This window comes from Sesamum indicum, linkage group LG8, assembly GCF_026168435.1.
Source record: "Sesamum indicum cultivar Baizhima isolate 11 linkage group LG8, ASM2616843v1, whole genome shotgun sequence".
Lineage (NCBI taxonomy): Eukaryota > Viridiplantae > Streptophyta > Magnoliopsida > Lamiales > Pedaliaceae > Sesamum > Sesamum indicum.
In genome coordinates, this window is record NC_142664.1 from 30682788 (window position 1) to 30706998 (window position 24211).

The 24211-nt window shown below is 39.2% G+C and overlaps 6 protein-coding genes across 8 annotated transcripts; 2 read left to right on the plus strand and 4 right to left on the minus strand.

Annotated features, from left to right (window-relative positions):
- Positions 1–367: 367 nt before the first annotated feature.
- Positions 368–3691, minus strand: LOC105169631 (O-Glycosyl hydrolases family 17 protein). Of its 2 annotated transcripts, XM_011090084.3 has the most exons (7): positions 3347–3689; positions 2674–3048; positions 2311–2594; positions 1460–1783; positions 1124–1298; positions 890–945; positions 368–639 (listed from the first exon to the last, which is right to left on the minus strand). In XM_011090084.3, the coding sequence occupies exons 1-7, from the start codon at positions 3435–3437 to the stop codon at positions 571–573; spliced, it is 1374 nt and encodes a 457-aa protein (XP_011088386.1). In that variant the 5' UTR covers positions 3438–3689; the 3' UTR covers positions 368–570. The 2 variants fall into 2 exon arrangements, with proteins under 2 accessions (XP_011088386.1, XP_011088385.1); XM_011090083.3 differs by having other exon boundaries at positions 890–1298; positions 3347–3691.
- Positions 3692–4639: 948 nt separating this feature from the next.
- Positions 4640–8902, minus strand: CAP1 (cyclase associated protein 1). The gene is made up of 10 exons (XM_011090085.3): positions 8391–8902; positions 7871–8039; positions 7713–7777; positions 6480–6783; positions 6248–6395; positions 6045–6154; positions 5881–5936; positions 5724–5780; positions 5349–5492; positions 4640–5022 (listed from the first exon to the last, which is right to left on the minus strand). Exons 1-10 carry the CDS (start codon positions 8667–8669, stop codon positions 4936–4938), a joined length of 1419 nt encoding a protein of 472 aa, XP_011088387.1. The 5' UTR covers positions 8670–8902; the 3' UTR covers positions 4640–4935.
- A 319-nt stretch (positions 8903–9221) lies between these two features.
- On the plus strand, positions 9222–12597 carry LOC105169635 (BTB/POZ domain-containing protein At1g63850). 2 transcript variants are annotated; one of them, XR_002287597.2, is made up of 3 exons: positions 9222–10614; positions 10778–10891; positions 11991–12132. XR_002287597.2 is itself a non-coding variant. In XM_011090090.3 (2 exons), exons 1-2 carry the CDS (start codon positions 9394–9396, stop codon positions 12267–12269), a joined length of 1500 nt encoding a protein of 499 aa, XP_011088392.1. In that variant the 5' UTR covers positions 9226–9393; the 3' UTR covers positions 12270–12597. The 2 variants fall into 2 exon arrangements, 1 of the variants encoding a protein (XP_011088392.1); XM_011090090.3 differs by lacking the exon at positions 10778–10891 and having other exon boundaries at positions 9226–10614; positions 11991–12597.
- Positions 12598–12893: 296 nt separating this feature from the next.
- On the minus strand, positions 12894–14908 carry LOC105169633 (uncharacterized protein At1g01500). Its single transcript, XM_011090089.3, has 2 exons — positions 14135–14908; positions 12894–13428 (listed from the first exon to the last, which is right to left on the minus strand). The coding sequence occupies exons 1-2, from the start codon at positions 14906–14908 to the stop codon at positions 13201–13203; spliced, it is 1002 nt and encodes a 333-aa protein (XP_011088391.1). The 3' UTR covers positions 12894–13200.
- A 2527-nt stretch (positions 14909–17435) lies between these two features.
- On the minus strand, positions 17436–19379 carry LOC148787367 (envelope glycoprotein). The gene is made up of 3 exons (XM_088884173.1): positions 19151–19379; positions 18775–18893; positions 17436–17718 (listed from the first exon to the last, which is right to left on the minus strand). The coding sequence occupies exons 1-3, from the start codon at positions 19297–19299 to the stop codon at positions 17699–17701; spliced, it is 288 nt and encodes a 95-aa protein (XP_088740299.1). The 5' UTR covers positions 19300–19379; the 3' UTR covers positions 17436–17698.
- A 1364-nt stretch (positions 19380–20743) lies between these two features.
- LOC105169636 (NADH dehydrogenase [ubiquinone] iron-sulfur protein 8, mitochondrial) lies at positions 20744–24062 on the plus strand. Its single transcript, XM_020696356.2, has 8 exons — positions 20744–20910; positions 21358–21454; positions 22258–22311; positions 22411–22502; positions 22753–22866; positions 23164–23231; positions 23300–23411; positions 23499–24062. The coding sequence occupies exons 1-8, from the start codon at positions 20857–20859 to the stop codon at positions 23592–23594; spliced, it is 687 nt and encodes a 228-aa protein (XP_020552015.1). The 5' UTR covers positions 20744–20856; the 3' UTR covers positions 23595–24062.
- The last annotated feature ends 149 nt before the right edge of the window (positions 24063–24211 follow it).

Consider the following 24211-nt stretch of genomic DNA (forward strand, 5'->3'; position numbering starts at 1 on the left):
GAAATACAAACTCCCAACTACCTAACCTAAAAGACATCAACCTTACGTTGCCGGGAATCGAATCCGGCTGAAAGCCAGACATCCTAACCGCTGGACAAATTTCTGGTGGTATATATAATAATGAATGATGTAGGTTTGGTTTGGAAACTCGCCATTATATATAAATATTAGTTAGAATTATTATGCAAAATAAAGTAAAGCGTATGTCAGCACAGCACGACATCAACCTGTTGTTGGCAGACTACATTTCATCATACCATTATACCCCCTTTCCGTTATTGGAAAGTTGACAAACTGTAACGATATATAAAATAATTTCCCCCCTTTTGAAAACCATGGCATATTTCCGTTGCAGTAAACACCAAAATTCAAATTCAAATTCAAATTAAATGTCAAGAACCGGTGTTAGTGGATCTAAATAATCCTTTACATATTATTCAATAATATTTATGGACACAATATCGAAAGAATTTTTGGTACAATAAAACCTACATATAATACTTCTGGGCATTATTCTGCCGTAGGATTACATCAATCGCTACCAACCGCTACTATCGCCCCTTGGATTATTTAGCTACCAAAAATTCCCAAGTCGTTGTTGTCATGTACTTCCACCAGGGTAAACACAAGCATTGTAACCTGCAATAGAAAGAAAGATAATCGCGACAAGAAATGATAACATGATCAAATAAATGTAGCAAATTGATCAAGACAACAACAGGAGATGTAGTGCCGCTGCTCTAACAGGATACTATGTTCCTGGTTTTTTTTTGGGATCTCGCTTGAATCAACGCCGTGAAAATTATTTTGTCGGACAACTTTATTTTGGTCACCTCAAAAGTAACCAAGAAGATGATGAAATTTACTCGTGCAAATACAAAAGACTTACTAGGATTAGTAGTAGTGATGGTGGCGGTATGCAGGAAGTCGCAGTTCCAGGAATTCCTGCCAGCAGATTGATATAAGAGATTCATAGCATAAGCAGCATGTGATGCAACAGTAGTTGGTTCAAAACATGCACCACCAGGTTGAATTGGACTACAATCTATGCCCTGGCCACAAGCATAATCAAGATTTGCCTGCAATTGAGCATCAGATATGCCAGGCCTGGGCACGCACCAACCTGCAGCTATGGGGCTTGGTACTGGGTTCACATCCGGAGTTGTGGGAGTTGTTGGAGCTGGATTCACTACCGGAGTCGTGGGAGTTGTTGGAGCTGGATTCACCGGAGTTGTCGGGGCTGGAGTTGCGGGAGTTGTTGGTGCTGGTGCTGGAGTTGCTGGGGTTGGTGCAGGAGTCTAGGCAGATGAAAACGAGACGAACGAAAATGTTATTAATCTGAATTATGAGCTGAATAAGCACATGGAGACTCATGAAATTCTAATAATACAAGCACACAAAGTGTCTTAGTAAAAGCATCATTTCGTTAACCACTCTAATGCCGAACGAGTTGTCTCACTTGTGTGCTCTTTGAGAGACCAACATCATAAGTCATGGAAAGATCAGGTTTAAAAAGTCCAAATGACCTCTCCGACCCAGGCCCAGGTTTCAAATCTTCGTCATAGAGTGCAAATAAATAGGTGTCAACAGATTTTCCAGGCATGAGCGGCGTGCCAACCATTGATCTGAGGTGGTTTATCAAGTTCCCATTGTAGGCTTTTGCATTGTCCAAACTAGGGCCGACCTCGTTAGCATCTCCTTTGTAAGGCCAACCTGTCTCAGCAACCACAATCTCAACATCCTTAAATCCCATCCCTTTCAACGCAGAGTGCACAGCATCAACCTAAGAGCATTCATTTATTACCAGAGAAACTTCAGTAATAATTTTCACAAGCAGCAAATACAGTGCTTGCTTAGCTTTTGCAAAAAATTCTATCAAACGCAGACAGTAACATACAATTTTCATTTTCAGTTTGGCAAATGGAATTACGAAAATTGGGAAAACTTACACAGGAGCAATAATCATTACACTAAAAGTAAATTCAAGCAATTACTGAAGGCCAAGTACACATATTACAGCACTTGGATGCTTTAAAGCTATCATTTTTAGCACAGAGGGACACGAAAGTTGTGCCCCAATATCCTTGAATATGTGGTCACGAAATTCAAGCTGCAGTATGAATCTTGAAACAATTTGATATAATTTCAAAGATATCCTCAATCAAGAGCCACAACCTCAAAGGGCATTATGATACGATCAAAGTTTACATGCGTGATCATTTTAATATTGCATTGGCACCAGAACCCATGTGGGATTCAATTTTCCGTGTTTTAATCCAATATTACGATGAAAATCCTCAAAAAGATTACCTGTGCATCAAACATGTTCATGTACTTGATGCCAGATCCTGAATCCACTCGTCCAGCATTGGGTTGGAACAAGCAAAAAGCAAGCGTGTCGGGCCTAGGATCACTTTGATATGCAAAGAAAGGGTATGGGTTGATCATAAGAGGCGAACCATTTGCACTGTGGAACTGTAGCAACGCCTTCATTGTGTCGCCATACCCAAAAGCACCTGATGATGGCGGGTCTGATTGACTTAAAACCGCCATGGAATGTACCGTTGACACCTTGATTTTCCCACCCAATGATGCTGCAATTAGGTTTTTACTTTGTAAAATTTTCAAAATTGAGCATATATACCGAGCAATCATCGCAATTTTGACTGGTACCTGCATTGAGGGCGTTTTGGACATTTTGCATCGCCGGCAGGAGCTGAGACACCAGATTCTGATCCGGTGACGTCACCACCTCGTTGCCGACCGTAACAACAATAATCTTGCTAGCCGGGTAGTAGGGCAGCACGTTTGAGTTGATCCAATTACCCGCGAAATTCGGGTCGGAAGCGAGCGCCGGAATATCCCCATTGGCGGCTCCGATCACTATCCCGATGCCGGTGTTGGCCAGCGCCTTAATGATCGCCGGATCGGCACCGTACAACCGCACCTTCTCGATGCTCGTAGACTTCAAAAGCTTGGCTGTGGCCTCCGGCGGCGGGAGATTATCGGCCACCTGGCCGTAATTCACACCGATGAAAGACTGCGAATCTGGACGGCGGAGCAAAAAATCAGAGTAAAGGGTCAAAGTTCGTCTTTTTCAACACAAAAAATTGAACAACCGACGCGCTTCACGGACAGCGGTTTAATGACTCGAGAAAGCCTGCTCTTTTAGTACTATCAACTGAACAAAAAGTGTTCTTCTCAGCATCAACCAACCCATTTTTCCAAAGCAAACAACACTTTCTTACATGAACAGAAAAATACACATATATATACGTATACGCACTGCAAGAAAAACAAGAAATCTTGGGAACTAAAACTAAAGAGAGCAAGGAATATGACTTACTGACGGAGTGAAAAGACAAGAGTGAAAAGGAAAGAATCAAGAGTAACGCTACAGTAGTAGGAGGATAAACTTTCTGCATGATTGGAGCCATGGCTGCGGCTACAATATATCCACAGCAACTGATATTTATGTGCAGAATAAGATGGTGTAAGAGAATATTGACAAGGGAGAGAGGAGGGGGATAATAATGGGTTGTGAGTGTATCGTAGTTAGGAAATTGCAGTGTAAAGTGTGGGGGTTTAGAATAGAAACGTGGGGTATGGGAACACTGTCTAAAAGAGACAAGGATTTTACCTGAATGGTAAGAAAAGGGGAAGTGGGGAGATGCTTTTTTATATGCGGAGGGGGGGCTGATGCTTCTGGTTTAAGATGAAAGAAGAGGCCATATTAAAATGATTCTTTATAAATTGAATTAATGACCCGCGCGTGTGTTCTCTCCAGCAATAAGTTGGCATGTTGGAGTCGCTGTGTGGAGTTGCGAAGTCGGCTCTTTGGTCAGTTTGTGTACAAGTCAGTCAACTACTGACTTTAGCTTTCCGCCTATACAACAATTTTAATGTTCTTTATTGACCTGTCCAAGACTAAGACCATACTATTCAATATTTTTGGGGTACCAACGTATGTTTTCTATTTTAATAACAGTAATAACATTCATGTATTGAATTAATATTTGAAGTTGCATGTGATGTAGCAACGAATGTTTTTTTTAAAAAGAAAACAATGATGTTAGATTTGAAATGCAATTATGGTTTCCTGATTTTGCCTTCAACGGTCTAATTATGTTCTAAAGTGGTTGAGATTATAGCCAATTAACTGAGTTGATGATGTGTTGACAATTAAGATTGGAGTAGAGGGATGTGAATCGTTACGTAGTCCATGAATCCATAATGCAGATCTTGAAACTTCTAACACCCTAAACTACACTTATGGCATCCTTATGAACCAATAAAGTTAAGACTTGAAAAGTATGGTGAGATAAATAAACAAAGAATTGGAACCAGCTGGCGGTGTAAGAAACGCAAAGGCCAAAAGTCGCACTTCTTTAAAGTGGGAGTTCCCCAGCATGATGGGGGTCCCCCAAAAACAGAGCATTTAGGGGCCGTCCTTGCTGTCTGGTTTGTGAATCAACAGGTTGGGTACATTTTAACTTCAAACTTAATAAAAACAAAAATAAATAGTTGGACAAAAGACCAATTGTATAATCTAATAGTAAATTAGGGGGGAGGCCTAGGTGCCAACACATGTTTTCTTAAGACAAATACACCGCTAGAAAACTCTACTTTGCGTATAACCTTGTAGAAGCGAATTCTGGAGAACTTCATTAAGGAGATAAAAAGGAATTTGAGTTCTCGTACAAAGACAACCTCACTTGAGGGAGGTAAAAGATAGGTCTAATAGTGCCTTCAAAAACAGACTACTAGCAGAACACAAGCACAATACAACAGCTCTGTGAAACTGAACAGTAAATCCTGAATTGGTATAGTAATCGATCAATGAAAAAGATTTTCAAAAATCCCCAAGCTTTTAAAAGGAAAAGATGAACAAAAGAGGAAAGAGACGCTGTTTGATGATTTTTCAACCCTATCCACTTAGCCACCGGAGTGGGACACTGGAGTAGTCTCGAAGTGGCCATCCTTGTAGGCATGGACATATTGTTGAGGCAAAGCATGCTCAACCTGCAGCAGTGAGCATTTGCTTTAGGTGATTCTATGTAATACAAATTTGACATTGAATAATTTATGGGAATTTATTTAGTCGTCTGGTTTTTCTTGCCCCAGCTTATGGTACAGTTAAAATTGGATGCTTAAGCATTTGCTTCAGTCAGCTCTAGATGTGCTTGTTTCAAGAAAGAAGTTTTAACTGATTAAGTAAGCAATATGGAGCATGTATGCTATATCATTAAAACCAATCTGATTACTGATAATAGTGATTTTGTTGGAATACAATTACTGCAGAGAATGTAAAATTTTAGTGCTAGGAAACTAGAAGGATTGAGACATACCCAATCACCATCTGGCTCGGCTCCAGGCACCAATACATTGATTTCACTTGACTTTGCTGTTGTAATAGAAGCCTCTAATGCGTCTTTGCTCAAGTACAATTGACAACCCGCAGTATTGTCTACTGAAATTGTTGGAGCTGAGCCCTACAAAAAGCAAATACCAAACAACAGATGGTTATGAATTCCATTCAACTAATTAAATGCTGCTGCTGGCTGGTCCTGTGTTCTTGGCAGCCAGGCAGACTATTAGCCACTGCTCTCTGATTTCCGATTGTTGAAAGGACAATACAACATGAAGACAAGATGGGATATCTTCACCTTTGTGCCACAAAGAGAGAGAAACCACCCCAACCTTCAAAATAATACGATAATTACCTGACATTGCACCTCCACCGAACTGCAATTGACAATCTCACAAGCGGCCACAACATCCTAGTCCACGTGTTTCAGAAGAAAACAAGTCAGTTAACCTTATAGCATATGATTTAAAATTTTTGGATAACTTGCCGCACTTAAATAAATTCTCATCAACCTTGAACACCACCCCCATTTTAGTGCACTTGTCAACTGTTATGTTGTTTACTTTCCCTGCATGTATCCCACGTTAAGCTTTCATAACTTTACTACAAGAGAACTCAAGTCAAAATACCAACAGCTGAAAACGCACCTTATGAGCAAAAAGATATGAAAATGTACCTTGGATCTGCAGAACTGAATTTTTGCACCCAAAGACATACACAGACTGCTTTGCATCACAATCGCCAATTACTAAATTATTTTGTCCAGTTTGATTTTCAACCACCCATCTGCACACAACATGACACTTAAGTACTTAACTGACAAAGGACTCAAACCTTAGAATCATAAATCCATCAATAAGCATAAAAAGATCTACTCACTTACGACCCATTTGAAGCTCTAATTTTGGACGTCCTGTCTTCGAAATAGCAGGTGGAGCAGCACGACCTTCCTTTTCGGGAAGACTAACAACACCACTTCTGTCTGCTCGGTTTTTGCTTTTCATATCATCTGTGACCTTCCGTAAACCTTGAAGCAGAAAACAATATACATGATTGGACAAAAATGAATTGAAGTATAGATTTGGGAAATAGACAGCAGAGTGATAATTACCAGATGTTACTGGTTTTCCAGAATTAATTTCTGCAAAGACAGCAGACATCCCTTCTTTGGGTTGCGATGATGAAGGTGTTTCGGAACTGAAAAGTGAAGCAGGTGGAGGTGGTGGAGCAGCAGGAGCACCTGGAGTGGGGGCTTTCGCTGGGGCAAGCGTGGCTATCTTTTTTGTGCCACTCCATACAGGGCCGAGTGGATAGTGCTTCTTCACGTAATCCCTCAATCCAGGTAAATAAAGCTCTTTTAAAGCCTTTGCCCACTCAACATGATTTGCGTCTTTGTTTCTATATTCAACAAGAATCTAAGAGAAGAAATAGAAAATATCAGAACTTCCATGCCCCAATTATCAATGAACTATGGTGATATTGATATTCCTAGCCCAGTATATAAAGAAGTCTTCTCCTATCCCTAAGGGGTTGATAGCAAATAATCAAATATTCCAAACTAAAAGGATGCAAGACATTGTTTTCATATTAAGGAGAAGATGACGAATTTCAAGTACCAGAGTGACAAGGCAAACCTATCTAGACACAAATCAAATGACATTAACTTCATCTCCCCAGTTTTGTTCCATAATACCTCCTGTGTTCAACTGGAAACTAGATTCTGTTCCATAATTCTCTTTTCTCTGTCCTCTCTCATTTCTGTTTACCACAATAGGAAAATATCTTAAATGACCACGGAGATTTTATAAGGGCTCCTACTCATAAACTTCAACAGTGTTTATTGATGATAGCTTGGAGAAGGAAAAAAGATAAATTTCAATTAATATTGTTTACAAACCCCATAGTAATTTCAGCAAAAGCACTGAGTCAAGTAATATACTGAAAACACCGCCTCAGTTTTTCAAAGAAGTAGATCCTACAGACATAAATTTCAACAAAAAGAATATAACAAGCACCATCACAAGCAATCCGCTGATGACAACAGCTCACTTCTTCTCTCAACAAAAGAAAAAACTGAAGTTCCTAGTAATGTAGTAATACCAATTCCAAGAAGTTAGACATGGAAAAGCATTCTCTGCCAGGAATATATACTCACATGTATTAGGCATCTAAATTCCCTTTCCGAAAATCATCATGGGCATTTACTTGGAGAACTCAGTTTTCCAGTGGCATAATATAGTATAACATGGCACTTTTTAAGTTCTCAGCACATTTTCGATTCATTTTCCTGTTCCCATTGCTGGAACACGTGCAGTCTAAAGTGAGGAAAGTTCAGAACTATTACCTTGTTACAGTAAAACTCAGCCATTTGCCAACTTTCTTCGACGTGTGCGATAGGCATGCTCATACCTAGAATGAGCTAGTAGATTAGTTATAGTATTTGTAAAGGAGAAATTAGCTAATTGAACAATCCAGTGAACAAGTCTGATAAATATTTCTTACCACAATCTTTTCCAGTATATGCAATCCATGCCAAAGCAGCCAGACTATCAGCACCAGTCTTTAAGTGGTGGAAATAATCAGATCGCTTTCCCTCTGTCAATGCAGAAGCTTTAGTGATCACCTCATTCAACGGCTTAAGAAATTCCACCAATCCAGCCATATCAGGTTTCTGCGCAGATTGCATAAGTACACTGAGACTCACAGCAGAGCAGGTGCGCGGGCACACACACACACACACATTTATGATTGAATCAACAATATTTAACTATCCATCATCACTTTAAAGTAGCCATACAGATTCCAGAACCAAGTCTAATGGTATCAACTCTAATTGGGATCCATGCCACATGCATTTCATTTAGAGACACGAAATAGAGCTTCATAACAACACAACATAACAGAAATTATCAAGCACCAAATAACTGATTCCAGTCTCTTGACTATATTATTATTAAACTACACACTCCACACACAAACAACACACGAGTAAAACAGAAAGAACATCCCAAATGCTCCTGACCTGACTTTGCTTGGTCTTAACAAGAAGCTCCCTCTGCACATTAAATGCTTCTGCAATAAACCTAGACACATCCAAAACCTGTCCCCCAATCTTCTCCCCGGCGCTTGTAACTCGGCTAACGCACTGCGAAATCAGATCGTCGAATGCCACAATCGACGGATCCGCAGCAGCCGCATCTCCGCTGTCCTCCAGCTCAACTCCCCGCTGAAATCCTCCGGCTGAAAGCGCCTCCAGCCGCACCACGGCGGCTTCCAACCTCTTCACCAAGTTCTCGTCCATATCCTTCCAGTACCTCTCCTCTCTAAAACTTCAGATACAACAGATCTATAAGCGTGTAAATCACTGGCTGTCCATACAGTTTTTGGTATTTTTCGAGGACCTTTTCCCCCTTTTCGCCGAAAGGTGAAAGGTCTTAACTGGAATGTTAATGGTGTGGGCTGCACATATCATTTCACAGATAATAACCGGAATATATTTATTTTTTTCCTTTTTTATCAGAAGAGTGGAGGGAGTGTGGGGTTTGCACGTTTCGGCTGATTAAGGCACTTAGCGTTGAGGAACACCTGTCGGGAACAAACAATAAAAGCACCAAATACCGCTTGAAAGCTTCGGCTCCAAGGGCATCTTTGGAATTTAGGTTTACCATATTATTATTTTCTGGATTAAAAAAAATGGAAAAATAGTTGGTGGTAGACTGGGCCGTGTAGTGTAAAGAACTGGCCCAATAAAGAAAAGCTCCGAATCAGCCCATATTTGGGTTGGGCATCACAAGAGCCTGTTGTGACTATTATTCAATTTAGTTATTTTTAAAATGGGTATTAAATAATAGCATCATTTGTTTGTTATTTGTACGCGAAAGCATGGGAGCGTGCAATTTTCTCAATCCATCTGGATAGTATTGTTCAATCTCAGGCTGCACTCTACCAAAAATCTTTGCCGACTTCCGTTTCTTCTCTCATTTCCCTGATTCCCGATTGATCGATCAATTGTACGCCTTCACAGAATGACGACCGGCGGTGGGGCGCTGAAGAAGAAGCAGCGCGTCGGCAGCAATAACCGCCTTTCATCCACTCTCGCTGACCTCGATTCCTCTCTCTCCGACGGAACCCTAGCAGAAGGCTCTTACAAACCGCCAAGCCTCCGCCGCTCCTCCTCACATTCTCTCCTGCCAATTGTCTCCTCGTGCGCCGGCGGATTCAACGACGCTGCTACTGCTGATGTCATTCTCAGCCTTCTCCTTGATCAACAATATTCTCAGTTCGAACTGCCGGAGGCATCCTCCGATACCACTTCGCCCCTCGATCAGTCCGAGATTCAGATATACCTTCATTCGCATGTTCTTCGCCGATCGAAATACTTTACGGCACTCCTCTCTGAGCGCTGGCAACAACAGAATGAATCATCTTCTAATAATTCCGACAATGCCCCGAAAGTTTACCGGTTCAAGCTTTCCGTTCCAGCAACAACTGATTCTATAAACCACCACTTAACAGTCCTGCAACTTCTTTACTCCGATGATTTATTGTCTTCTATAGAAACCATATCTACTGCCCTTAATTTACTCCCAGTCGCACTTGAATTGCTTTTCGAGGAATGCATTAAGGCTTGTGTTAAATTCCTTGAGGCAGTTCCCTGGTCTGAAGATGAAGAGAAAAAGATACTAAATTTGATTCCCTTTTTGAGCGACGAAGAGTCAAAAGAGCTCCTTGCTAGGGTTTCTCCTCTTAAAATTGATTCATCGGAGGAAATGCTTCATGGATTAATACTTTCTGCAATTCACAATCATCCAAATATGGCTTTTGCGAAGGCATTCGTGGCTAAGCTGTTGAGGGATTTCTCGTCGAGGGAGTCGGCAAGGAGGGTTTTGGATAAGGCGTTTGAGAAGAGTTTGAGGGTTGTGAGGCAGTCTTTGGAAGAGTACTCCAGTCCTGATTTTAGAGGGGATCATAATGAGACTGAGGCCATTCAGAGGCTGAATTTGCACACAGCAATGACTAATGGAAAGCACTTGCTTTGGTTGGTAGAGAGGATGATTGAGCTGAAAGTTGCAGATACAGCTGTCAAGGCGTGGAGCGAGCAGGCTTCTTTTACGGCAGATTTGCAGAGGGCATTTCGCGATGATGCATGGAGGAATATTGTTCCTAGCCTTCCTGCTGTTGTGCTTCGTTGCACTAGCAGGCTTGCCAACGCTGTTGCCACTGGAAATATTTTAGCTACTAGACAGGTTTGCTTCAACATTTTGCCCTCATAACTTGATGTGCTGTTCGCTACTGTGATTGTTGAGTGAAAGTTGAGATTGATATTGTTGCTTTTGGATCTTAAAATTCATATTAGCTGCTATAATTTATGGTTCCTGACGTGTAGCTATGCTGATTTTGAATTGTAAGTAATCTTTATGCTGGCATTGGCCGTACCTGTGCAAGTGTCACATTAAGATGTAGCATTTGGTGACTGGGCTGCCAACTCAACTTTGAATAGTAGAGTCGAGATTGAAACACGTAGTAAGTATTGTCTTTATTATTTTAATGCTCCTGGGCATGAGAATCTTACGAGAAATCTTGATCATTACCATGCACATCTTTACATACCATACAAATGAGAAAAAGAATGGCATAAAGTAGTCACTGGAGAAGGATACATGTTTGCCAGTATAGCTGACACATTTGATCAAGTTTAAATATTAAATAAGAGCTACAACTTTGACATCAGGTTTTTTTACGGCATCATAGCCTCTTTTGGATGAATCACCTTTATTTTGAAGAAAAGAATTTAAGAGAATGTATCAGAGCTTTGTGTGACAAAGGCATCATGTCTGTCTACAAGATAATGTCGTGTTTTGGACATATATTCGGCTAAATGCAAGACAGATGATGTTGAGTAATATAAGCAATATTCATTTGTCTCAATATATTAACTTTTTTAATTCATGTCAAAATCGATCCTTCTTGAAGATTGGGAAAAGCCATAAATAGATTCCCTTGTCTTTATCCTTTCATGATTGCAGCACCTTTCCTCATTCTATTCTCAATCTTGTGATATAAATGCACATGCCATGTGATACATGCATCTTGCGGAAGGAATAGAGGGTAATAACGTTCTTATGTGTCATGAACTGTTTGGCAAAATGCAGCCCTTGTGTTGCTTTGACGAACCTATAGGTGCCGCCACCCCTGGTAAATAGTTCACTAGAATTGCCAAGACTTCTAAGGTTTTGGATATCTAAAATAAGCAAAGAGGAACTGTTTCCCGATCTATTTGCTTTACAAGAAAAATTGTACTCTCCCAAGAATGAGAAAGTAGTAATTTTATGATGCTGCAGTACATAATTTGGCAGGGTGTGGTCTATGGTACAAATTTAAGTTGGTCTACAGTACTTTTACCTGGTATTCTAGTCAATTGAAAAGGAAGAACATCCCTTTTACATGTTAATGTGCAGCCTAGTGAAACCCCTGTAAATTCTTTCTCCATTAGGTCTCAGAAAACTATGCTCGTAGCTAGTTTATCTTTGACCTACCGGTGCACATAAATTATATATCTTCCCTTGTAGCTTGTCATAGACTTGTCAGTTCATGATCAGCTTTGCTACGCTGTGTGCAACAGGTTAGAATGAAGCTTGTGAGAGATTGGCTTCCAGTGTTGATTATATGCAAAGACAGTGTCTCACCTATGGGGCCAAATCACAAATCACTTTACCTGGAGCTGGAGGAGACATTCTTGAGAATTATATCTACACTCCCTTTGTCGGATGCTCAGGAGTTGCTGCAGCAGTGTCTTAGCTTTTCAACTCGTAATGTCGACGACTGCCCTCACCTGGTTGCTGCTTTTACTACTTGGTTTCGCCGTGCAAACCGACCCCCACAGCCAGACTTCTGTGAGTGATGCCAGATTTTGCTGTGAGAATCATGGTATCTTCCTATGGAACTTAAAAAAACCCAGTGAGTTTGCACATCAAAATGGAACTCCAAGGTGATGCTGTAGTTGTACATAAAGCTTCTGTACTTAAAAGCTGGGCTGGTGGCTATCTTGCTCATTAACCTTCTAGAAACCAAGCAGCCGTAAGTTTTCTGCCGAGTCAGGATCTGTTTGGCTTCAAACTGTATAACTGATATTAAGCTGTTGTAGAGTTTCTGAGGCTGTTTAGCATGTAAATAAAACTATCATGTGTTTTGCCATTTATGTGGATTCCCAGGAGAGACTTGAGCCTAAACTATATCTGTAGAGTATTGTGCTTCGGTTTGCTATTTATATACTCTCTGGTAAAAGTTGTCTATAAATATATCAGTGACCATTTGAAGTCAACCTCGTGGAATTGGACTCACATATGAATCGACTTAGAACCACACAGATAGTACTATTGATGCTCTTGTTTTTGGTGATCCTTTGCTTTAACATTTTAGATATGATCTGGGTTTAGTTTCGCCATTTCGTATAGACATCATAAAACTCTGTTTACCACCCATAATGCAACCCACGATGATATGCATGAAATTGCCTGGAAGAGGGTTTAAGTCTCATCCCAAAGAGATTATACAACATTGCAAGAAATAGTACTCCACAACTGCACAGGCTACATTACAAGAGATCTTACTCATGGACACAGCTTAGACTGTTGCATCTTATGACATCGGCTTCAGAAAATTCTGGGGAAAATTCCTATGTTGATTAAATTGCATTTTTATTAGCAGTTTCTAAGACGACAGGTAACTTTTGCGTGAGTCTTGTGGCTTAAGTGCCCGAGCACAAGTATGTCAGCAGGTAGGGAAGACCACTTTCCAAAACATACGTCAGATTAGTGAAGAGAAGAAACGTATTACAGTAGGCGTCTTGTGAACTTTCTGGTGGTTCCTTGGTAAGTCCGAACAAGCAATCCCACTCCTATTCCTACTCCAAGACAGACACTCAGGCCGATTCCAACACCTACTCTTACCCCAGCATTGAACCATGATAATTCTCCATCTTCCCCTTCAAGATATTCTATGCTCGAGTAAGGACTGCAGTGCCCTTCCTCCTCTGGTTTGTACTCAAGGTAATGCCTCGACTGCAGATATATTAGAGAGAAAAACACACAGTTAATCCAAAGAGTTCACAGTGGGATATAGCTTAACAATAGCAACGATTATGTTCCTGTCAAGCTGGAATTGACATCTAGGAGAATGAAAATAACTACTGCAAAAAGAGAGAACTAGATAAAGTTGGTTTCTTTGTTTGCTTTTGCCTTTGTAATGTTGAGACGATGCAACCAAGTGAAATCTAGATTAGATTAAGCATTGATCTATCCATTTTCTACAACTGAGAAAGCGCTTGAAATTGTTCATAAAGCTAGATATTGTGAAAAAATCATCAATAGCAGCAACAGATGCTTTCTTTCTACTTCTTGGTAACCACAAAGGCATTTATTACATTCTCTATGTTACTTTCCTAAATATGGCATATACGAATGTTGTCCGCTTGTAAGATCCTCTTCAAAAGTGAGATATATGTGGTACATAGAAAAGAATAGGTAATAATGTATAAAATATTGTGCATAGAAACATGTGCCAGCCTCAAGCAGTCCTCAATGCCCCAGGATATGTTTTTATATTTCTGTGAAGTTTTGTGTACCAAGAAGATTAATGAAAGAAGACATCTCTTTTATGCAGTAATTAACAGCAAGATCTGAAATTGCTATTGCGATTGCACGATAATAGTACAACAGGTGAAGCAAAATGTGCGTAAAAACGAAAAGAGGAACATGTGCCCAATACCTGCATTGTAAGGGTGGAGGAATCATCTTCCTGGCTTCGACTTGCCTCATATTCCGGTATGGACTCCAGCATCCCTTTCCTCATTTGCTTCCTCCTCTGACTAAGCTGCAAAGTTTTAGTCAATATAATAGGACTACCTGAGAAGCTACCAGCCACACAAACTTCAATCGCCGGCGAAGCAGGTTCAAAGCCGGTGTATTGATTTTGATTTCCCTTGAAAAATCCGGTGCCCGCAGGTACATCCGACTCACAGTTCATACTCCAATTCTGCCCTTGATACTTTGAATCCCCCATAAATCCATTGCTATGACACATTTCTAAGGTCCCCGATAGTACTAGCACATCTTTGTTGAAAACCTCAAACTTCAGGCTTCCGGTCATTCTGATGCTATCAGTGCCTACGAATGTAACTTCTTCGGATCTCTTATCTAATCTATCCCTTTTCAGAAGGGTTGACACACCATCAGAATATATGCTACTCCTCACACAATTGACTTCTAGGAGAGTATCACGATTCAACGGAACATGGTTCAGCGTAAGGTACTCTGGTGCTGAATCATCATCCATCACACATTTGCTAACTCTGACATAGAAGACTCTCAAATCAAGCCAATGCAAAGAAACCTTAATACTGGGCTGGAAGGAGGAGTGCCTCTTCATGGGATGGCCATTTTTTGCCACCCCATTTTCATGGAGCTCTCCATCAGCATTCTCCATATCTCCTAGAGGAATCAATCCTTCATCTTCATTGACATCCATCAAGGCTTGAGTCATATAATCGCTTGAGAAAAGCCGATAAGGGAGAGATTTATATCAGCAAAGATAACCTGAAAACATGCCGGCACAGCGGTATGAAAGTGATTCAGGACAAGAGTTCCACGTATTTCAAGAAACAGAAGAAGCTAATATAGTTCAATCGCCAAGAAACTACAATATAAGACACAGAAAAAGAAAGTTAGCAGACTGAAACAGGGTGGAAATTGAGCAATTAAAGTCCAAACTGGAAACTCTCCCCAGCTGTAAGAAAGAGACACAGGTAAGAGAAAAATATGAAAACCCTTTACAGAACCAGCTGATGAACGGTTACGATGAAATGAAGGAGGGAAAAAAGAAAAGATAAAAGGGGTTCATTAGAAGAATTGGACCCCCCAGAAGCAAATAGTCGCGTAAAAAAGAAAGCAATCAGAAAAATTTAGGAAGCAGAAGAAAACCAAAACCTGCAACCACCTTTGACAGAGGGAAACCCCGGAAACAAGGAGATAAGAGTAAAGGATGGAGGTACATGTGATCCAGCGGAAAATTCTGTAAGAATGGAACTTCCAAGAGAAGCAGAGTTTATGACTGAAAAAGTCCAAGTAAATTTTCTGCTAAAAACTAAACTGTACCGACCCGTGCTACATTGTACAGTAAAGAGATACGAAGCAATTTGTGAATCAGAAACACAACATGAACAAAGATGGCATAAACAAATGCAACACCAAGAATTTACAGCAAAAATTACCAGTTCCTTCTTCTCCAAGTAGTAATAGTAAAGGTGTGGAGAAGTTTGTGTGTTATTAGGAGAGGACATAAATCAAGGTGAAGAATGTTGTATGATATAAGAATGAATGAAGTAAAAAGGCATTCCTTATAGCACAATATAAAAAGTGATCAGCTGCCTATCAGATGAAAACAGAATTTAAAACACAGGCTACCACAAGACGACACCACTTTCTTCTCATGCAGTGACACGCAAACAAACAAATTCCGCCTCGTCCTCCACTGTATCTGTATGTGAGAATTCTGTGTATACACTCAGTGAATTCAAGACACGGTGTTTAATAATGCTGCAGCAGCAGTGTCTGCATTTGAATTACCCACAAAAATATCTTTTCCTTAAGACGAGCTGCTGCTTTTGCTGCCTGCTTGCATCTCTTCTGATTTTAAGCCTACGTTGAATTCCTGAATCGCTTCCAGCACATGTTTTAGCGCCACCATGCAACACGCCAAAAATCGAGAATACCAACAACCCAATTCCTAGAATTACACCAACCATAATTGGCCTTTGTCCTTTCTCCTTTCCACATTGGAAAAGAGAAACCTAAACCAAATTCTTCTCCCCCAATATTATAACAACTTTTTCTAATCCTTTCCTCAATTCTTGCCTAATTTTTCAGGGATTAAGACAGAAGTGCTTTTTGAATGGTGACATTTTTCTTTCCCATTGTTGCTGTAGGCCTTTATGCAAGATTTTGAGTGAAAAATCCAACACCATTGTGTTCCAAAGTCCAATAGAGTATGATTATGATTATTATTAATATTTGTTTGGAGTTAGAAGAAAATAGAGAAGGATAGAGTCCATTGTCGTGTGTATAGCAGAGGCAGAGTAGGGTCACCCCAATTGCCGAGGCGCAAAAACTTGTCGATTCCCACTCTGGCTTCTTTCTGTGCCTCAGTAAATGAATGAAAAAGGAAAACCGGAAAGATAAAAAAAGAATGAACGTTAGGTACCCTTGAGAAATGGGCCGAAGGTACCAACACGTGAAGAAACACACGACACTTAACCCTCCTCACGCCATCAGCACATGGAATGCCAAACGCGTGGACTCCTGCCTCCTCCACCTCTACCTCTACCTCCACGTCTTCCCTTTTCCTTTCTTAACAAACCAACATCCCTCTACGACTGTTCAGCTTCTAAATAATACAGTAAAATGTAAATGGGTATTTGCAATGGCTTCTGTTTTTTAAACTACAATAAATTCTAGAGAAAATTATAAATTAAGCAGCAACAAAATTTATAAACATTTAAAAATAAAAGTTTAAAATTAAAATGTTTGTAAAATTAATTTAATATTTACAATTTTATCGGTCGGTTGAAGAAATTATTAGGAGTTACGTATGACTTTTAATTAAGTTAATTTAATAAATTAAAAAGTGAAAACTGTGAAATAAAACCATTCTTTTTATTTTATTTCCAATAATACGTTGAAAGTGTTTATTGTAAAGCATTTACAAACAACGACAAGAGAATCCTTGGCCGTTTACGCACTACAAAGAGTGATCAGTTTATCTTTTGAAAAAAGCAATAATATTTTGGGGCAACGGGCAGCTCTAGAGGACAAGGACTTTCTATGAAAGAATTGTACTTCATGGAAATTTAGCTTCCATATCCACGTTCTTGCTCTGGCCGGAGACTCTCGGACTCAAAACCTTTTGGTTATAAGCTCAGTGCTTGTACAAAACGAAAGTTCGTGATCATCACATTCGTTTGGAAATAGCAAATTGATGTTGATGAAAATTTTGAAAGCTCAGCAGGCAGATATTCTTTGCTGCAAAGCACATTACTATCTAATTCATGATACATGATAAATCACCACCACCAAAAATGTAGAAAATACATTAAACTTTTATCGTGTCAAAACAGTGAGATTTTAGCAGGTCTTGCTAGTATATCCTGATTTCAGAATTCTGTAATGAGTCATACCAGGAAATGGCCATAACAACGGAGAACATTAGCACATGAAGAATGACTGCATACTTGATTCAAGCCAAGATTGATGGATGCAAGGTTGTCTGGATCTTTCGTCACCGTGGAATTGCAAAATCTGAAGTCATACAGATGGGAAGGAAAATCGGTTGGATGAACAAATGGTATATAACAGGGGAGGGAATGACTATTACTTCAAAAGAATTGAACATGTGATAATTATACTAAAGAGTCACAGACTTATTGGCAGTCAGGACTCCGTTCATGCAGTCATGCTGCTCTATTTCATCATTCTCACTTTGCGGGGCCACTTACAAAATTCACCAGCAACTCACTATCTCTTGTCAGCCTCTTCAATTTACTTTACTAATCTAAATTTCAAATCCGAGGGAGAGGAGGAGGTTCTTAACTAAAGAACTACTCCTACAATGGGTATTAGAGATTCATTACTAAGCATAATGATGCTTCATTGCTTGTTCTGGCCTTTAAAAATAAAATTAAAACATCAAAGAAAGTAACATAATAGGGACATGTTCAAGTGTAATGCAGTTAAAGCCTTGAAGCAGAAAAGTGGCCAGGTCACACACCATAATCATCCAATGATGACCAATTTCATTTAGCTTTAACACATCAAAAAGGGAAAAATCCACTCAATACCTCGTCATTGACAAAAGAGGAACTCCTCGAATAATTTAAGAATAAAAAGAATTCTGAGAGAAGGGTGTTGCATGCTATATTTTACTCTATACCATTTATGGAGCAATGGATGTAAGTCATATGGCCAAATCATGCTATAATCTGTTAAAAATAATTCAGAATTACATTCTTATGTATCGGATATTATAAATCAACTCACACAATCATGGCTCAATTTATCTCCATTGCAGTTCGTACATATATTGAATTGGGTCCACCATTCTAAGCATACTTCAAAGTTAACACATAAATATACGACTCTATTCAGATCTAACGAGTATGATGGACTAAGCAGGCGTATGATACATGAATCATTATCGTTGATGATCTCAATGGCTTGTACCAGATCAACATCACAAAAGGCCCACATGTGTGAAAATTTACCAGTAACAGAGTGCATTTCATCTAAAAACCAGATTCAATCGTGTGTTGAGGAAATCAATAAGAAACAAAACAAGAGGAAATTAACCAACGTAACCTTGAGAAAGCCAGCTCCAGCAGGCCGTATCGACACCAACATTGGACTTCAATCGAGCAGCTGCAACTGTGCTATGGAGTGGCAGCATTGACTCCAAGCTACCCAACACTGAAGCAAACCTTCATCACCCAATAACCAGAAATTGATAATAAATTAAACTAAAATATATTAACTACGTCGCTTTGATCTTTCCCTGAGCTATGATTGTAAAACTTTTAAACCTCATCCAAATAATTCATACAAAATTAACAAAAAGAACCAGTTCAGCAGTCAACATTGCCAACAGCAAATCCAACAGCAGCGGAAAGAAACTACAAGTAAGAGATGCAGTCGGTAGAAAAATTAATTTCAAAGACGGATGCAAAATTGAGGGTACCTTGAAACAGCAACTGGAAATTGGCGCGTCGAAGAAGATAACGAGGAGGCGTGTACGGGATTTGGAATTAGGCTTTTGATAATTGAATTACGGCGACTGCACAAAGACCTTCTACAGATCATCGCAGCGGATCTGGAAGCCGATGCCATTAGAGCTTCTGCTGAGAGGTTTTAGCGCTTTGCAACTCCCACCAGCCTAAACCCTCCCCTCCCCACCCCTGCTGTTGATTTTCCTTTGTTTTTTTAAGGTCATCGCTGGAGTACCAAACGACGTCGCTAGAACCAACTGCAAATGAGTCTTTTATATCAATTAAGGTCGCATTAATTCATTATACATAAATATTAATAAGTATAATTAAAAAATAATGAACTCTAAAGTTTTGGATTTTGGGAAAATATTTTGAATTCAGTATTTGATGAGGAAAATGGCACAATTACCGGAATACTCCCCCTATTTTTGGCACAAACACTGTGCCTAGGACTGAGCCTATGACTGCGCATGGTGGGGCCCACCGTGCAGTTGCAGCGGCGGCAGTTGCAGGTCCGACAGAGGGTGACGTGACACGGCTTCACTGGAACCACGTGTAACACATACAGAGGGTACCGTACCAGTATAAATACCCTCATTTATGATATTTTAAATACGTTCTGATCACCTACTTTTACCGCCAATTTGTGTTCTAGTTCGATCCCATTATCTTATTTCCGATCCCATCTTTTCTGACTTAAGCATCGGAGGGCCATCGCCGAGGGCTTCTCGGCTAGTCTGACGTTTGCTGTGTTCTCAGGATCCACTTCAGGTAGCTTGAAAGAGGGAGTCAGCGATCACGACCCGGTTGCTCTACCTCGCGACCCCGATTCGGAAATCCTAATTTTGAGCGACCTACATCAGTATTAATATTATTTTGCGTTTGGGGCCACGATAATGTATCAAGAATTTTCTTTTAATTACAAAAATATTCTTAACCAAGATATATATACAAATTTATTTAATAAATAATTAATTAAGACCGAAGTAACAATTTAATAGTTTGGTTTAAAAAAAATTTTTAACTTAAAATAAGTTTGTAATAAATCTATTAAGTATATGAATTTTTATTCAATAATTTTGTTATATTGACAAATTCTATAAATTTTAGGCATTATAGGAGTTGGTATATGATTAGTGTTACTTGTGATGAAAGGTGTGAATTACGTATATGTATATTATATAAACAAAAAAATTTCACTTCTCATAAATGACGGTAATTTATACCATGACATTAATTTTTTAAATTATCAAAAATGTCATTATGTATTTTCAATCATTTTTATTCAAATTCTTCTTCTTATCTATATAATTTATACTATCTATATATACTTATATAAAAATTTTACTCACACCAATTTATTTATTTATTTTTGTTTACATCAATAATATTCTTAAATTAATTTTATTTTATTTTGTTTTTTAAAATTTAATATATTAATTTATATATTTTTTATTTATAATATATTTTAAATTATAAATAATTATTTATTATATGCATAGAGTAACTATATATATCGACAACCACTACATAAACAAAATTTTAAAGCAATGAAGAAACCACACGAGTGTGTAATCACATACAGCCTTTCACGGTTAGTTACAGACGAACGCCAATTTTGTTTCATTTCCGATCGCGAGTTGGGATAGTGGACGCTCATTGCATCTGCAACTCGGAGATGGCTTCCCTGATTGCCCGCAAATCCGTCTATGCTCTTCGGGTTCGTCAGCTCGTAAGCCTTATCGCTGGATTTTCTCATATCCATGTCCCTCCAAAATCTGTGGCCTTCATCATTGTAACTTCGTATTAGTTTCTGAATCATTATGGCGTTATTGGATGGGGAAAACCAATGATCAGCAATTTTTGTTGGAATGAGCAACTGCATAGAGAAGCCGACGAGTTGTCTGTGTTACGATTTGTTAGGATAAATGTAGTAAATCGGTTGATTAAGTTTAGGCAATTTACCGGATCAGGAATTTCTATAGGCATGTCTCATTTTACAGATTATTGATCACTGATTTGCTCAAAAGAAGCTGGAGAGATTTAATGTGGCATTTTAACACATTTTTCGACTTTTTCCTAACGTTATATGCATGCTTTGGTGGATATATCTCATATGAATCTTTACCTTTTCTTAATTTTAAAATTTGTTTGATGGAATTGTTGTTGGAAAATATAGGCTTTGGCAATTCCAGCCCTGCAAGGCCCTGCCCGTGTTGCGACGATAAACACCGAACGCACATTTGCCACAAAACAATCATTCTCTACTGACAAAGGTTTGAACACGGTGCCGGAATTTGGTTTCCTCTTTATCCTTCACTCAGGATAGACTTTTTTGTACCTTTCCCATGCTTTCGATGAATGAAACGTTTGACTTGAAATAAGACGTAATCATGTTACTCTGATTTCTAATGCAAGGAAGTAACTCCTTTGTGCTTCACTAAATTATTGGTGAGCATAATTCTAGTCATCGTACAACAAAAATGTTCTAGGGAAAATGGTGAGCTAATACTGGGGTAGCTTCTGCAGATATATAAGCTTGTTGACTAGGTTTGAGCCGAATAATATTTTGTAATTCCTTTGTATTATTTCTTATGAAACTGAAAGTTTTGGTAGTCTTTCATCTATTTTGAAATTTTAGTTGATGTACAGGGAATTTTTTTCTTGCTTGAACTGTACCAGCACATGGACAAAAAAATACAGCTTTTGCAAACTGGCCAAGCCCCTAAAAAGAAATAAAGGAACAAAAATAAAACTAAGGTTTGGGGAGGGGAACGCTCGTGTTAGAACTTTGAGCATCCCTTGTATGTCTTACTTATCATGCTGTCCTCCAGATAGATACTGCTCGGTCTTATGGAACTATCAAGGGATTTTCTAAATTTTCTCTTGACAATGGTAGCCTCTTTATTAGGGTTCTTAATACAAGTATTGGTGCACCATTAATTGATATGCTGTTTTATCCCCTCCAACTTTTATTATAAGATGTATAATATTCTACTAGTAACTATTTAGATGTGCAATGAGAATAACGGGTTAGCTTTCTCCATGTGCATCTAAGCTTTTGTCTTCGTTACTGTAGATGACCAAGAAAGACAGCAGCTAGCAAAGGAGATATCAAAAGATTGGAGTTCTGGTAAACCAGTTTGAGATCTATGTTTTCTCATTGTATTTAAATTTTCTGCTTTTTCTTCAATTTGGATTATTAGACTCTGATCTAGCAACCTACCTGTAGTTTTTGAGCGGAGCGTAAATACTTTATTTCTCACTGAAATGGTTCGTGGCATGATGCTGACGCTCAAATACTTCTTTGACCCAAAAGTTACTGTATGTGTTTCTCTCTTATACCTTTTTATTTTTTACTTGTCCCTGGGAGCTATTTTTTCTGCAGGGGTTATTTGTTACTACTATTATTATCTTTTGCAACTGCGTAGATTGTGGAGGTTGGGACATTTGAAGCTGTTGGATATTGAAAGTAAACACTAAACAGTGTCACTTGTTGGGGAACTGGGCTAACCCTTGGTCTTTCTCCAGCTGTTGGATGGATAATTATCTGAGAATTTAATTGTTGATGCAGATTAACTATCCTTTTGAGAAGGGTCCTCTGAGTCCACGCTTCCGTGGAGAACATGCACTCCGACGTTATCCAACTGGGGAGGAACGCTGCATTGCTTGTAAACTGTGTGAAGCTGTAAGGACTAGATTGTAGCACACTGTTTTTGCTCAACTTGTTACAAATTGTACCAAATGTGTAGGTTCAATTTTTCATAAACTCTAGATGACAGTATGTACAGCTCTTGATCACCATGTCGTGGCTTTGATGGACTTCTCTGATTTCTTTTGTCCATCCAACCTTTTTACTGCTCTCACTCATCACGCTTGTGCCTTAAACATTCCATGATACTCCTTGAGCTGTTTAGCCATTCTTTCAGTTTGATATATGTGTCTCCCCCAATGAGCATTACTTTATCTTGATGGTTCCTCACAGATTTGTCCTGCTCAAGCAATTACCATTGAAGCTGAGGAGCGAGAAGATGGGAGCAGACGGACAACCAGGTAAATGTAGTTCGCTCTCTCCATCTTGCTGCTACCTATGTATGCTACTTACATCTTAAGATCTGCAGGTATGATATAGACATGACCAAGTGCATTTATTGTGGTTTTTGCCAAGAAGCATGCCCGGTTGATGCCATTGTTGAAGGGCCAAATTTTGAATTTGCCACTGAAACTCATGAGGTTAGCGTCTTATATCTGCATTTCGCCTAACTATCTACGGTATACAAGAAAGGAAAACAATTAATTACATAATTCTGTATGCTGTAGGAACTTCTGTATGACAAGGAAAAGCTACTAGAAAATGGTGACAGGTGGGAAACTGAGATTGCTGAGAATCTCCGATCTGAAAGCCTATATCGTTGAGTAGCAGGCATTCTTCGCATCTGCAGAATATGGACTTGGATCTCTATACTTTGGAACAGTGAGATAAAGGAATCCTTTCCTCTCAAGCACCTTTTGCATTCAATTTCTTGATTCTTTAGCTTTTTCACAACAATATAGGATGAGAAGGCTAGAAGATGAATATTCATAGTTGCTGCATTCTTAACATGCAGTGCAACTGAAATTTTGCTTAAGAAGACACCATTGCTATTTGCGGGCAGCTAAAGAAAGCTTTTTGCTCAAAAGCTGGCTGACTATGCTTTACATGCTGAATTAACCAGTCGAAGCTGTAATTATGTGCTCTTTGCTGGCATGGCTTGACGATGAAGCTCATATTGACCACTTAATTCAGTCTTGTATTCCACTATTAGATTCTGCTCTCCTTATATGCGTACTACCGTGACAGTAGCTGCTTGTCCAAGTGATGGCTAGCAAAACTTGAAAACACAACTCAAGCAACACTTCCCTTATGCAAGTACCATTAATCTATCCAGGCGCGCAGCCACGCCCCAGCAGCTATTAGCCCATCATCTTTTTAAATAATTGTTAGTCCATCAACTTGACAGGGCTTGACTTTGGACCTTGGGCTATTGACCCAT